The following is a 13,159-nucleotide window of genomic DNA, read 5'->3' as shown; positions in this document are numbered from 1 at the left end:
TGTGCCTGTAGTCTCAGCTACTTGGGAGACTGAGGCAGGAGAATTGTTGGAACCTGGGAGTTGGAGGTTGCAATGAACCAAGATCACACCACTGCACTCCAGCCTGGGCAACAGTGAGACCCTGTCTCAAAAAAAAAAAAAAAAAAAAAAAAGAGAGAAGAAGAAGAAAAGAAAAGAAAAGAAAAAGAAAAAAAAAGAAAATCATTTCCTTGGCTGCTTTTTGTTGGAAGGAAAGCCTTGCCAAGGACTCTCTTGCCCTCACTACCTAAATAATTTTTCTATCAATTATTGTGTCAATAAGAGTGTCATTTTTTAACCTCCTCAAATATGTTAGGATTTGGAAAGAAAGTTGTTCTTGTAAAACCAAAGAATAATGACTGAGCCATGTTTCCATCAATTTAGAGGTTTATTTTGCTGCAATTGAGAACATACCCAGGGAAAAAGAGACACAAGCCACAGTAGGATCAGTGGCCCATACTTTTTCCAAAGAGGGTTTGGTACCTCAGTAATTAAAGGGGAAAGAAGGGTTAGTAGGGGAAAGAGGAAAGCAAAAGGGGGATGGTAGATCAATAAGGCAAGTGAGTGCATTCTTTTGAGGCCTTTAGCATTCACTAAATTCACGTTTTACATCTGAAAAGAGGAGTAGAGCAATGGTCAACTACGCATTCCTCTCCACTCAGTGAATCTGCATTTTTACGTAAGATAAACATAGAATAGAGGACACAATCAGATATGCATTTGTCTCAGGTGAGGGGGGAATGACTCTTAGTTCAGTCTTTATCCATACCTGTAACAATAAGCTGCTGATTTACATCTTCAGGGTGGAATTCAACAGAACTCTCTTTTAGGATAAAGATCTTGCGGCCCACAAGGAATTTTCTTGTGAGAAAATTGTGAGGTGGGCTCCCTGGGAAGATGTGCGGCATCCTATTTTCGCAGCTATTATTTAAGAACAAAATGGGAGACAGTTTTGCACGACTCAGTTCTGAAGCCTAACTGTTCCCTTTGGCATAGTGAGTTTAGGGTCTCAAGATTTTATTTGCCTTTCATGTGGTATTTAGTAAGAAAGATCCTCTATAAATACCTCTATCAACTTTGAAAAGCTGTGATCTTAAAAGATAAATGCCCATTGATAGGACAAGATCTGACAAAAACAAGGTAGAGCCTATTTTTGTGCACAGAGATGAACACTAGTTACTGCACTGATGAGACTTTCAAGACTTTTTAGAATTTGCAACTCTCCTCTTTGTGTATTCACTCCAGGAACAGGTGGATTTTATAAATCATAAAACTTGTTTTGTGAAATAGGAAATCAGGGTAGAAAAAAGCTTTGCTTTGAAGTCACTGACTGTAACAGTTGGAATAGAATCAAATTGTCCACTGTAGTGTAGTACAAAGAGCACGGATTTGGGATCAATCATTGATTTCAACTTCAACAGCTACTAGCTATGTGTCCTTAAGCCAATAATTAAGTAATTAAACCTTTCTGGTCCCACTTTCTTTATCTCTAAAATGAGATCAATAATACTTCTCTGGGTTGTTGGGAATAAATAAAATGACTTACGTAAGCCATGTAGCATAGTACTTAGCACACAGTAGGCACTCAATAAATTGTAATTTCGCTTATGTCTTTGAAAAGGAATGATTGGTAATCTAGATCACCATTTTTTTTCCACACTTGTCTTTGTCTATTTGTGCTGCTACAACAAAATAGCTGAGACTGGGTAATTCATAAACAAAAGAAAATTATTTCCTACGGTTCTGAAGACTGTAAAGTCCAAAATGAAGATGCCAGCATTCAGTGTCTGGTGAAGGTCTTTTGGCTGCATCCTCACATGGTAGCAGGCAGAAGGCAAACAAGGGACTAGCTAGTTCCCAAGAGCCTTTATATGAGGCTCTAATCCTCCCACAAGGGTAGACCCCACATGGTCTAATCACCTCCTGAAGGCTCCACCTCTTAACACTGGGGATTAAATTTCAATGCAAATGTCAGGGGGGACACAAACATTCAAACATAGCACCTGTGTTTATCTTTCTTCAATCAGAGTGGGAACTATTTTCATGTCCACAAAATAATTGATAACTAGTAAGTCAGAGAGCCAAAGATTCTAACTGAATTTGCCTATATATGTTACTCCTTCTCAAGTTTGAGGCACCTGTGCCCTACCCAGCCTGACTGAAAGAGAGGCCCTTAAATATAAAATATAGAGAAGATCTTTTTAAACAATAGTATTGTACTTCTTTGGATAGAGGTCTATAAATATAATAACCATAAGATGAGTACAGTTTAACAACATTTTAGTAACCAACTTCTATATAAAGATACTTTGCTATTGAAGTATTTCCCCCTGATTTCAGAATTAATAAACACCTATTGCAGAAAATGAATAAAACCCCAAAATTAGCAAAACAGTGTTAAAGTTGCCATACCCCTATGTGACTAATTATACAAGTAATTGTGTAGAGTTTTCTAGTATTCTGTACTTCCTCCTCAGATTAGCTAACTGCTAACTCATGTCAGGATTTGTTAAGTCCACCAAACGCCATTTATCTGTTTATGGACTCCTTAATATTAGCTCCCAACAGGGAACGCTGGATGTGTGCCTAAGCTCAAGGGCCTCCCATCGACCCTGAAGCCCTAATACATATTAGCCCATTATGAACGCTTCCTCAGGCTCACCTGTGTCTAAGCCCCTACCTCTCCATTAGCTCCATTTCTGTTTCCTCCCCAGAAGCCCTGAAATAATGGGATATAGGCCATAAATTCAGGCTATGTTTCTGCTTGGTTGCATAAATCTGAATGATAAAGGAATATTCTCCTCTCTCTGCCTTCAGAACTCCAAGTGAATTTTTGAGCTCATGCTTTTTGTTCTCTGAGAATGTTTTAAATGAAGAAATAATAAAGGAAAGAAAAGCAGTAAAATCTGGAGGAAGTGAAGAGGAAATACGCCATGTATTTCTTGAAAGTCATAGTGTATCTAGTAAACATCTAAAAGTTGAATAAGTATCGTATACATTTATTGGTTAATTGAGAGGGTGACAGAGACAAGGGAGAATAAACAGCTCCCTTAAGTGGCTATATTCACTTACCAGTCTTAGAATTCCACAATATATTTTTGTGTGTGTGTATGGAGAAGAGGAATGCATTAATTTGTAGGCTTTATTCTTATTTGAATAGTTTTCTTTTTCCTTGCTAAATGTAAGAAAATGGCACAATGCTAAGAAAATCATTTCTCATTATCGAAGTTTTGAATGGACGGGCATTTTCCCATATTAAATGGCTGCTTTTCTGTTTCAACAATACATTTTTTGGGGGGAATATTAAAAGGATAGCTTCTAATAGACAGATTCTTTAATAGGTAATAGACAGGCATAAGTGAAAAATAGACATAGGGTATTATAGTCAGGTTGACAAGTACATTTATTGGTAGTTGGACTTCTCATTACATAGGCCCTTATCTAATTATATTTATGCATAATTCATAACTCTTTATGCTTCACAGGACTATTGTGAAGGATAATTAAATGTTATTTACAAGTGGCAAATAAATAGTACAGTTTCTGAAAAGTTTTGTAAATATTAAATCATACATTTTTATACCTAGCATGTGTAAGATAAAGGAAACTCTTGGTGAATACTGTTCACAAGGTTAAAAAATCCTTTCTATGATATAAAGTAATATCTACTTTAATGGTTGTATAAATTCAGATTTCAAAAATTAGGCCATTTTACTAGCTGACTTTTGTGAAATAATTATTTGTTTTATATGCTTGTATTATACACATACATATATATTGGCATATATACGTATGTAGAAAGAGCATTAGGAATTAGTTGTGAATTAGTAGATAATTAAAAAGAAGTAATTATCTTTTATTTACTTATAGTTTGGTGAATCTCTTTGCAAATCAGCAACATTATCTTAGAAATTTAATTTTTATCTCTTGCCCATAGTTTCTTATTTTCTACCATTTTCAAATTTTAAAGAAATAAATTTAACCTCAAATTGGGTAACTAAACCACCAACAGTGGTCTAGTAAGATCTTCATTCCTTTCACAGACTGTAATTTAATTCATTTATAAGGGTAGTTGAGAATTTGCTGTAATTGGACTCTTTAGTGACAGTTTCTGTTGTAGACACCCAGTTAGTTAAATAGTTAATCTATCTGAGTACTGCCAGATGATAACTATTGGCAAGCATGTAATGTATTTTGTTCATACAAATAGTAAAAATTCAAATTTCTTTCTTAGAAGTTGTAATTTTTCACAAGGTAAATTCGAAATAATTTTATTTGGTGGTGTGGCAATGACATTTTCTCAGATTTTAAAGTTAGTAAATTCAGCAGAGCGAAGTCACTTAAATACTTATTGAAAAACTATACTTCAATACGTTTTTAAAGTCTCAACTTTTATTTTAAATACAGGGGCTACATGTGTTGGTTTGTTACGTGGGAATATTGCACCCAGGTAGTGAGCATAGTACTAGATACGGAGTTTTTCAACCCACATCCCGTTTCCTCCCTCCCTCTCTAGTAGTCCACAATGCCCATTGTTCCCAAGTTTATGTCTATGTGTGCTCAATGTTTAGCTCCCACTTATAACAGTGAACATGCATATTTTATTTTCTACTCTTGCATTAATTTGCTTAGGATAATGGCCTCCAGATCCAACCATGTTGCTGCAAAGGACATGCTTTTATTCTTTTTTATGGCTGCATAGTATTCCATGGTGTATATATACCACATTTTCTTTATCCAGTCTGCCATTGATGGGCACCTAGGTCTTTGCTACTGTGGCCAGCATAGAGATGAACATATGAGTGCATGTGTCTTTTTGGTAGAATGATTTATATTCCTTTGGGTAATATAATTACCCAAATGGGATTGCTGGGTCAAATAGTAGGTCTGTTTTAAGTTCTTTGAGAAATCCCCAAACTATTCTCCACAGTGGCTGAACTAGTTTACATTGCCACCAACAATGTATAAGCATTTCCTTTTCCCTGCAGCTTCACCAGCATTTGTTGCTTTTTTGACTTTTTAATAATGTTCATTCTGACTCGTGTGAGATGCTATTGCGTTGTGGTTTTGATTTACCTTTCTCTGATGATTAGTGATGATAAGCATTTTTCATGTTTGTCGGCTGCTCATATGTTTTCTTTCGAGAACTGTCTATTCATCTCCTTTGCCTATTTTTTAATGGGGTTATTTGATTTATTGCTTCTTATTTATTTAAATTCCTTATCGAATCTGGATATTTGATTTTTCTGGATGTATAGCTTGTGAATGTTTTCTTCCAATCTGTAGGTTGTCTATTCTGTTGATAGTTTCTTTCACTGTGCAGAACCTCTTTAGTTTAATTAGGTCTCACTTGTCAATTTTAATTTTTGTCGTAATTGTTTTGGGTGACTTAGCAAAACATTATTTGCCAAGGCCAATTTCAAGAAAGGCATTTCCTGGTTTCTTCTAGAATTTTTGTAGTTTGAGGTCTTACATTTCTTTCTTTATTATTTATTTATTTATTTTGAGATGGAGACTTGCTGTGACACCCAAGTTGAAGTGCAGTGGCACCATCTCAGCTCACTGCAACCTATGTCTCCCTGGTTCAAGCAATTGTCCTGCCTCAGTCTCCCAGGTAGCTGGGATTACAAGCATATGTCACCATGCCCAGCTAATTTTGTTGTATTTTTAGTAGAGATAGGGTTTCACCATGTTGGCCAGGCTGGTCTCCAACTCCTGACCTCAAGTGATCCACCTGCCTTAGCCTGTCAAGTCCTCTTAACTTGAGGAGTAGATGCTGTTTATCTTGAGAACATGTATGTAGTAGGTTGTATCTGCTAGGCTGTACAGCAGAGGACATTTCTTTCTGTTTTCACAATCTCTTTGCAGGTTGGCATTAACTTGCATCACATTCTGGCTTAATGTTTATCCAATAATAACTAGTTTAATACCTGGGTGACAAAATAATCTGTACAACTACCCCCCATGAAACAAGTTTACCTATATAAGAAGCCTGCACATATATGTACCCCTGAACTTAAAATAAGTTAAAAAAAAAAAAAGATTTTTGGTCAGGCACAGTGGCTCATGCCTGTAATCCCAGCACTTTGGGAGGCCAACGTGGGTGGATCACTTAAGGTCAGGAATTTGAGACCAGCATGATCAATATGGTAAAACCCCGTCTTTACTAAAAGTATAAAAATTAACCATGCGTGGTGGCAGGCACCTGTAATCCCAGCTACTCCGGAGGCTGAGACAGGAGAATCGCTTGAACCTGGGAGGCAAACACTGCAGTGAGTTGAGATCACACCACTACACTCCAGTCCAGGCGACAGAGCGAGACTCCATCTCAAAAAAAAAAAAAAAAAAAAAGATTTTAAAGCTATTTTTGTTATCATCTACCTTTGTAGAGAGGTTTTCTGGGATGGGGGATTTTTTTCTCCTTGAATTATTTCTAATGATATTTAATTACTTATGAAATATATTTAATTATATTTGATTAATTCATATAAGTATTTAATATTCAATTATTTTACTGAAACTCAATAATGGATTTAGTTATATTTTCCCAACAACTCATAATGCTGCCACTACCCAGCAGTGTGACCTTGGGCTTCTGCAGCTTCATCCATAGGATGGAAATAATAACAAAAACTATAAATGGAGGGTCAATACATTTTAGAATAGAGCTTGGCACAGACCAAGCTTTCAGTAAGAGTTGACTTCTATGATTGCAATGGTAAATTTTAAATTCAATTAAAATATGACAAGTGGTAGTAACTTCAGTCTTTAATTACCATTCACTTAGTACTCAACCGAGATTATGTACCCTAGAACTTGAAGTATAATTTTTTTAAAAAATTTGAATTCTCATAATTTTTTTAATTTTTAAAATTATTTTTAAAAAATGTTATGGGTACATAGTAGGTGTGGGGTACATGAGATATTTTGATACAGGCATGCAATGTAAAATAAGCCCATCAAGCATTTAGCCTAGGCCGGGTACGGTGGCTCACGCCTGTAATTCCAGCAGTTTGGAAGGCGGAGGCAGGTGGATCGCTTGAGCCCAGGAGTTTGAGACCAGTTTGGGCAACATGGTGAAGCGCTGTCTCTACAAAAAATACAAAAATTAGCTGGGCATAGTGGTGTACACCTACAATCCCAGCTACTCGGGAGGCTGAGGCAAGAGGGTCGCCTGAACCTGAGAGGTCCAGGCTACAGTGAGCCATGATTACGCCACTGCAATCCAGCCTAGGTGACAAGCTGAGACCTTGTCTCAATAAATAAATAAATAAATAAATAGCATTTATCCTTTGAGTTACAAACAATCCAATTACATTTTTTAAGTTCAGTCATAAAAAAGAATAGATCCACCTATTTTTCAACATTAACAAGAGGCCTCATTTTTCAGAAAGCTTGGAAACCAATCATCTGGGAAATTCGACTTCAAAGGCCCTGTATCCACCATCTCTCCAACCTCAGCATTTTACAGAGAGCAAGAAGGAGGCACAGAGGAGTTTAGAAGCTGAACTTCACTATTTCAAGAACTGGGACTGCACTGCCCTCAGGTCAGTGTCCCTCCTGCGGTGTCTTTCCTGTCACAGGCACTTGATAAATGCAGAAGGGAAGCAGAGTCAACCCCAGCCCCATCTCCCTAGAGAGCCCCACGTAGGTGAAGCAATGGCCTGGCTTCCTGGGGTGGAAGCCAGATAAGGGTCCGGGAGAAGAGACCCCCTGAGTCTGCAGTCCCTGCTCCCAGCTCTTTCATGAGTACCTTGCCTCTTTGCTGAGGAGGGTGCTCTGGCCAGCAGGACAGATTGCAGGATAAGGGATCTTGGGCCCGTCTCAATTTACAGGACTGGCTATCCTGTCTCCCTGCTGCCCCCTCCCTTAATCCTCAAGTGAGATTGGGATCAGAGTGTCTCCGTGCACCTGTTATCTCTCTGGTGTTATTGCTCCTCAAGGTCAGTGCCTCCCAGGCTCCAACCTCTTCTCTCCTCTTGGCTCAGCCCTGGTCCTGGGCCAATATACACCTCTTGCTTCCAGGTGGCTGACTAGCTCCCTACCTTCTCTGTCAGTCGTAGAGTTAGGGGCTGTAACTGCCCCCTTGGGGCATTTGTTTTCTCCCTCACCCCACCCCAGTTACTACTCAAGTGCTCACAGCAGCAGCAAACAAGTTTAGCTGAGTCCTTACCAGCTTTGAGGAGCTCAGTAGCTAAAACAAAGACTGTGCCTGCAATGAGAAGCTGTAAGCAGATCGCACTGGCATCCATACACCCACACCTGAGCTGAATTCCTCTGTGGAGATGTGAGGTCCAGTCTGTATGGGAGAGGCCTTCAGGGCCCACGTCTTCTCCGTTGTCAAATGGAGAGCCAGCAACCGGGAGTCAGATGAGGTGACTTCTAGCTCTAGGTCAGCTGTGTCAGTCTTCAGGGGGGAAATACTGTGGAGTTAGAGTCAGACTTTGATTTCTTCCCTAAGAAGCATCCAACAAATGTCACTAAATTCCTCCTCCAGGACAAGCCATGTGGAAATGCACGGCAGGGATCTGGTACCTGTGGGGTGTCTGTGGCCTAAGGAAATTATGGTCAGGGACCATGACCCGCCATTGACTCAAGGGGCATCAAGCACCACTCTTGTTATCCTTTGGAGCTCCCGTTTCACATCATCTAGAAATTAACTGGATTGGAATTTTTGGAAAACTAAGTGGCTCTAAAGTTCTTTTCTATTCTGGTGTTGTAATATTCTAACCTTCCTTCTGTGTTGCTTACATTGTTTGCATAATACTAATGTGCTCAATCGGGCAAGTTCAGCCTGCCATGGAGCCATTAAACTAATTTCTCTGAAAGGTAATTGATGGCCAGAAGGGAAAGCACAAAGCATCCCAAAGGCAAACTCATGTTTATTTCTCATCTTCTCCCTCTTCTTCCCCTCACCTCCCCCCGCTTCCTGCTCCTTCCCAGGAGTGTGCAGAAAACTAAAGCTGCCCCAGACTCAACCATCTGAGAAGCTGATTATCCCTCCTCTCAGTGTCCTTCTAGGGATTAGTAGCAAAGCCTCCTCCAGCAGATGGAAATCACAGCCTTCCCTGCAGTCCCTGCCAGCAACTTCCCTCCTTCCTGCACTGCACTGGGAAACTAAAAGACTAGGTTTACAAGCGGTCCCACATCCCTGCTAGTACTGCAGTTCTATACATAGACAAAATGGAAAATGCCCATAAAAAGTGGGGTAGGGGCATATTCCAGAGGCAGAATGTCTTGTAAAGACATCCCAGGATAGAAGATGGAAGAGGGGGGCAGGAAGGGAGGGGGAGAAAAAGAAACTAAACTTTCTTGATTCTGCAGGGTCCCCAGTGGTAGGACGCTGTCATGGGGTCAGGGTGGAAAGTCTAAATGGCTCAATTCTAAGAATTTTCTGCCAGGCCCCTGCTTCAGAGTGAAAGCAACCTGCCCTGTATCCTCTCCGGGCACCTCTGACCTCCAGAGTTATGTAAGGGGCACTGCTCCGAACCCAGAGGATAATCAGATCAGAAGTGCCCCAGCCTGGCCCTCCCCCATGGCATGGTGCCTGGCCCAGGTAGGAATAAAACTCCGAAGCTCTCCAATGCTCCTCTGCAGGGGAGGTGCTCCAGGTCCCAGGAGCCATGGCCCATGACCTCTTCAGGCTTTTCCTGCTTTTGGCCCTGGCAACCCCCTCACAAAACAACCGCCTTGGCCCCACATCTCGCCTGCGCTATTCCAGGTTCCTAGATCCTTCCAATGTCATTTTCCTGCGTTGGGACTTTGACCTTGAGGCTGAAATCATCAGTTTTGAGCTCCAGGTCCGGACAGCTGGCTGGGTGGGCTTAGGTGTCACAAATCGCTACACCAACGTGGGAAGTGATCTGGTTGTTGGAGGAGTCTTGCCTAATGGCAATGTCTATTTCTCGGTAAGTCTGAGGGTGACTTGTTTCCAACGATGAGGGTCTTTGTTGAGTTGAGGTTGGTTTCCTGTCCAGAAACAATCCACATTCCCCAAGGATATCTAAACACACTCCCAGAATGCCAGCTGAATGCTGGTTGTTTCCCTCCAGAAATAATCCACTGTAGAGTTTGAAATCTAGGTCTTCTATACTGCATGTCTCTAAGACTGCTGAGAGAATGAAACCATTAAATTGTGAGATACTTTTGCACCCCTTACTTGCTGATAGCCCACTAAATGCAGGTCACTGGGGAAAATTCAAAGCTGTTTGAGAAAGAGTTACATGAAGAGCCACATGAGAGAAAATGAATGTCATGCATACTTCAGATAATATGTGAGCCTTCAAGTATTAAGGATGCAGGAGTATTAGACTTTATGGAGATAAGATTTGAAATGGGAGAAGCAAAGCAAGGTCAGGTGGTGAAACTCCATTATCCATAAAAGGGTGCTCTGCCATGTTCTTCAGCCCATGCTCTGCCCAAGGAGAAAACTACATAATAGAGAACACCTGGGTTCTGCTCCGCTAGTATCCTAGAGGAGCTGAAGGGACAGCTACTGCTCCAAAGCAGGAAATTTGAAGCTCCTAGTTCTTACTTCTTGACCTTCACTGGACCCAAGGATCAGCACTTGGTAAACGGAGACACTCTGAAGGAGGATGGGAGCCAGGATGCTGAGCTGCTGGGGCTGACAGAAGATGCTGTCTACACCACCATGCGCTTTTCCAGGCCCTTCCGCTCCTGCGACCCGCATGACCTGGATATTACGGTAAGATAGTGAGCAGAGAAAAGCATTTAATCACAAGCAGGTTTTCCTTCTGGAGAGGTAGTTGCCCCCAGTCAGGCAGCTAGTCATCATTCCCAGGACTTCTATTCCTCACAGCCTTCTCAGGTAATATTCCAATTGTGCCACCTGCTGAAATCCACAAGCCTTCCACAGGGTGGCCTCCCACTGATTCACCTCCCGCCCACCCACCCCAGGGTTCTCCTCTTGAAGAATTTTAACCAGTTTCGTTGACCTTTAGGGCGTTAGGATTTAAGAGTTTAATTCAGTCCTTTCATTTTACAGATGTGGACGCAGGCTTAGAGAGGGCATGCGAGAGGGAATGTGACTTGCTCAAGATCACCAGCAAGTGAGCCTCAGAGGCAGAAATAGAACCTGACCAGTTCTCACTCCTAGTGTGAAGCTCCTTCCATTCCACCATGTAGATATGAGCAAGTACCTTGTGTAGGTTCTTGGGTGCAGGGATATGCAGAGTGCTGCTCGGAGGTGGCAGCACCACAATGCTCATGGCACCCCACAGAGTGACACTGTGAGGGTGCTGGCCGCCTACGGCCTGGATGACACTCCGAAGCTGGATCGGGAGCGTACTTTTGTCAAGTCCATCTTTCTGCTACAAGTCATCCACCCTGACGATCTGGATGTCCCTGAGGACACCATCATCCATGACTTGGAGATCACTGATGTAAGATGCCTTGGTCCCACCCAGCAGACTCCAGCTCCCTTCTCCTTTCCCCACTCAACCCAGATCCCTCCTCTAGCACCCAGTATTCAGTACATCCCTTGGGTGGAGATTACTCTGACTCTTCTCTGTCCCCTAAGGACTGCCAGTCTGACCCTAACGTGAAACCCCTTCCCTGGCCTGGCCCTTACCCTATTTCTTCGGAGCCTCACTGTCATCTGGCTCAGCTTCTGTGCACCCTTCCACAGTTCCTCATTCCAGAGGATGACACCACGTACGCCTGCACCTTTCTTCCTCTCCCCATTGTTAGCGAGAAACATCACATTTACAAGGTATGGTGGACCAGATGGGGGGCATTGTCAAGGCAGGGAAGGGTGCTGGAGCGGAGCAGGGGTTGTGGTCAACCCCAGATGATGAAGTCTGGAAAATTTCTTGGAGGAAGCAAGAGTGAAGTAGTTGCAAGAACAGGGGGACAAGCGGGGCTTGGTGGAGGCCATGGCTACATCATTTCCTGAGCCCAGAACTGTAACTCCCAGCGCTGTTTTATTTAAGCCACAGTGCAACAGACATGTTGATGAAGGTTACAAATTAATAATTGTTTGCAAAGAACAAAGTATGAGCCTCAACCTGGCCCCAGAATTGTGCTTTCTTAGCCCAAGAGGAGGTAAAGGCAGGGAGAGGATATGGCCAGGGACTGTCAGGAGGTTGGTGAAGTCTGGCTAGAATGAACTCAAACTAGGTAACCCAATTTCATATTTGAGTGATTTCAATTTTGATCAAATAAATAAAGGTATGATCTCACAATCATAAGTGACAAGTGTGGAGACTTTTTTTCTTTAGACAGATAATTTGAAAAGGCATGGCTACATGTTCAGATACAGTGAACTGAGGAGGTTACTAAGGGGAGGCAGAAGTCGGAATGTCCCTGGCTAGATTTCATATGTCTGCTCTCCAGAAGAGTCTTAAAGGAGGAGGGAGTTGAGAGAAGAGTCAAACTGAGTGGGTGGGAAAATAATAGCTTGGGGAACAAAAACAGAGAAAAACGGAGAGAGACAAACAGAGAGAAGAGGGAAATGGGTATCGTTTTATTTGACAAAAGGAAGGAAGATAATATGGATTTGATGTGGAAGGTCTTGATCATGCTCTACTCTCCTTTTTCCGCCCAGTTTGAGCCTAAGTTGGTCTACCACAGTGAGACAATGGTGCATCACATCCTGGTGTATGCCTGTGGCAATGCCAGCGTTCTCCCCACAGGCATCAGCGACTGCTATGGGGCCGACCCTGCCTTCTCCCTCTGCTCACAGGTCATCGTGGGCTGGGCTGTCGGGGGCACTGTGAGTCCTGTGATGGGGGAAAACACATGGCTAAGCAGGTGCATGTGGTTGGGTAATGAGATCACTGGGCTGGTGGAAGACCAGGGGATAGGGGAAGTCTGGGATGACAATTAGAAAACAATGCCAGGAGCCCCGAGTCCCTACACCTGGTTCCCAGCCCTTCTTGCTGCCAAATGTCCCTTCTTCCAACAGAGCTACCAGTTTCCAGATGACGTGGGTGTCTCTATTGGAACTCCCCTGGACCCTCAGTGGATCCGACTGGAGATTCATTACAGCAATTTTAACAACCTGCCTGGTGAGCACCCAGAGGATTTAAGGAATGGAGGCTGGTGGGGCTGCTCCTTCTTTCGGTATTGGGAGCGCACTGTGGGATGCGTGCTGACTCCGTGGTGCACTGTGGGATGCGTG

General features: G+C 42.3%; 1 protein-coding gene across 1 annotated transcript in view; it reads left to right on the top strand.

Annotated features, from left to right (window-relative positions):
- Positions 1-9,641: 9,641 nt before the first annotated feature.
- Positions 9,642-13,159, top strand: part of LOC111521464 (putative DBH-like monooxygenase protein 2) — a 7,793-nt gene continuing 4,275 nt past the window's right edge. Inside the window, exons 1-6 of the mRNA XM_023184870.1 lie at positions 9,642-9,926; positions 10,577-10,723; positions 11,259-11,420; positions 11,666-11,749; positions 12,584-12,751; positions 12,944-13,046. Coding sequence (XP_023040638.1) covers positions 9,642-9,926; positions 10,577-10,723; positions 11,259-11,420; positions 11,666-11,749; positions 12,584-12,751; positions 12,944-13,046 — 949 coding nt within the window. The remainder of the gene's footprint in view (positions 9,927-10,576; positions 10,724-11,258; positions 11,421-11,665; positions 11,750-12,583; positions 12,752-12,943; positions 13,047-13,159) is intronic.

The sequence above is a fragment of the Piliocolobus tephrosceles genome, chromosome 8, assembly GCF_002776525.5.
Source record: "Piliocolobus tephrosceles isolate RC106 chromosome 8, ASM277652v3, whole genome shotgun sequence".
NCBI lineage: Eukaryota > Metazoa > Chordata > Mammalia > Primates > Cercopithecidae > Piliocolobus > Piliocolobus tephrosceles.
This window is presented reverse-complemented; position numbering and strand designations above follow the sequence as displayed.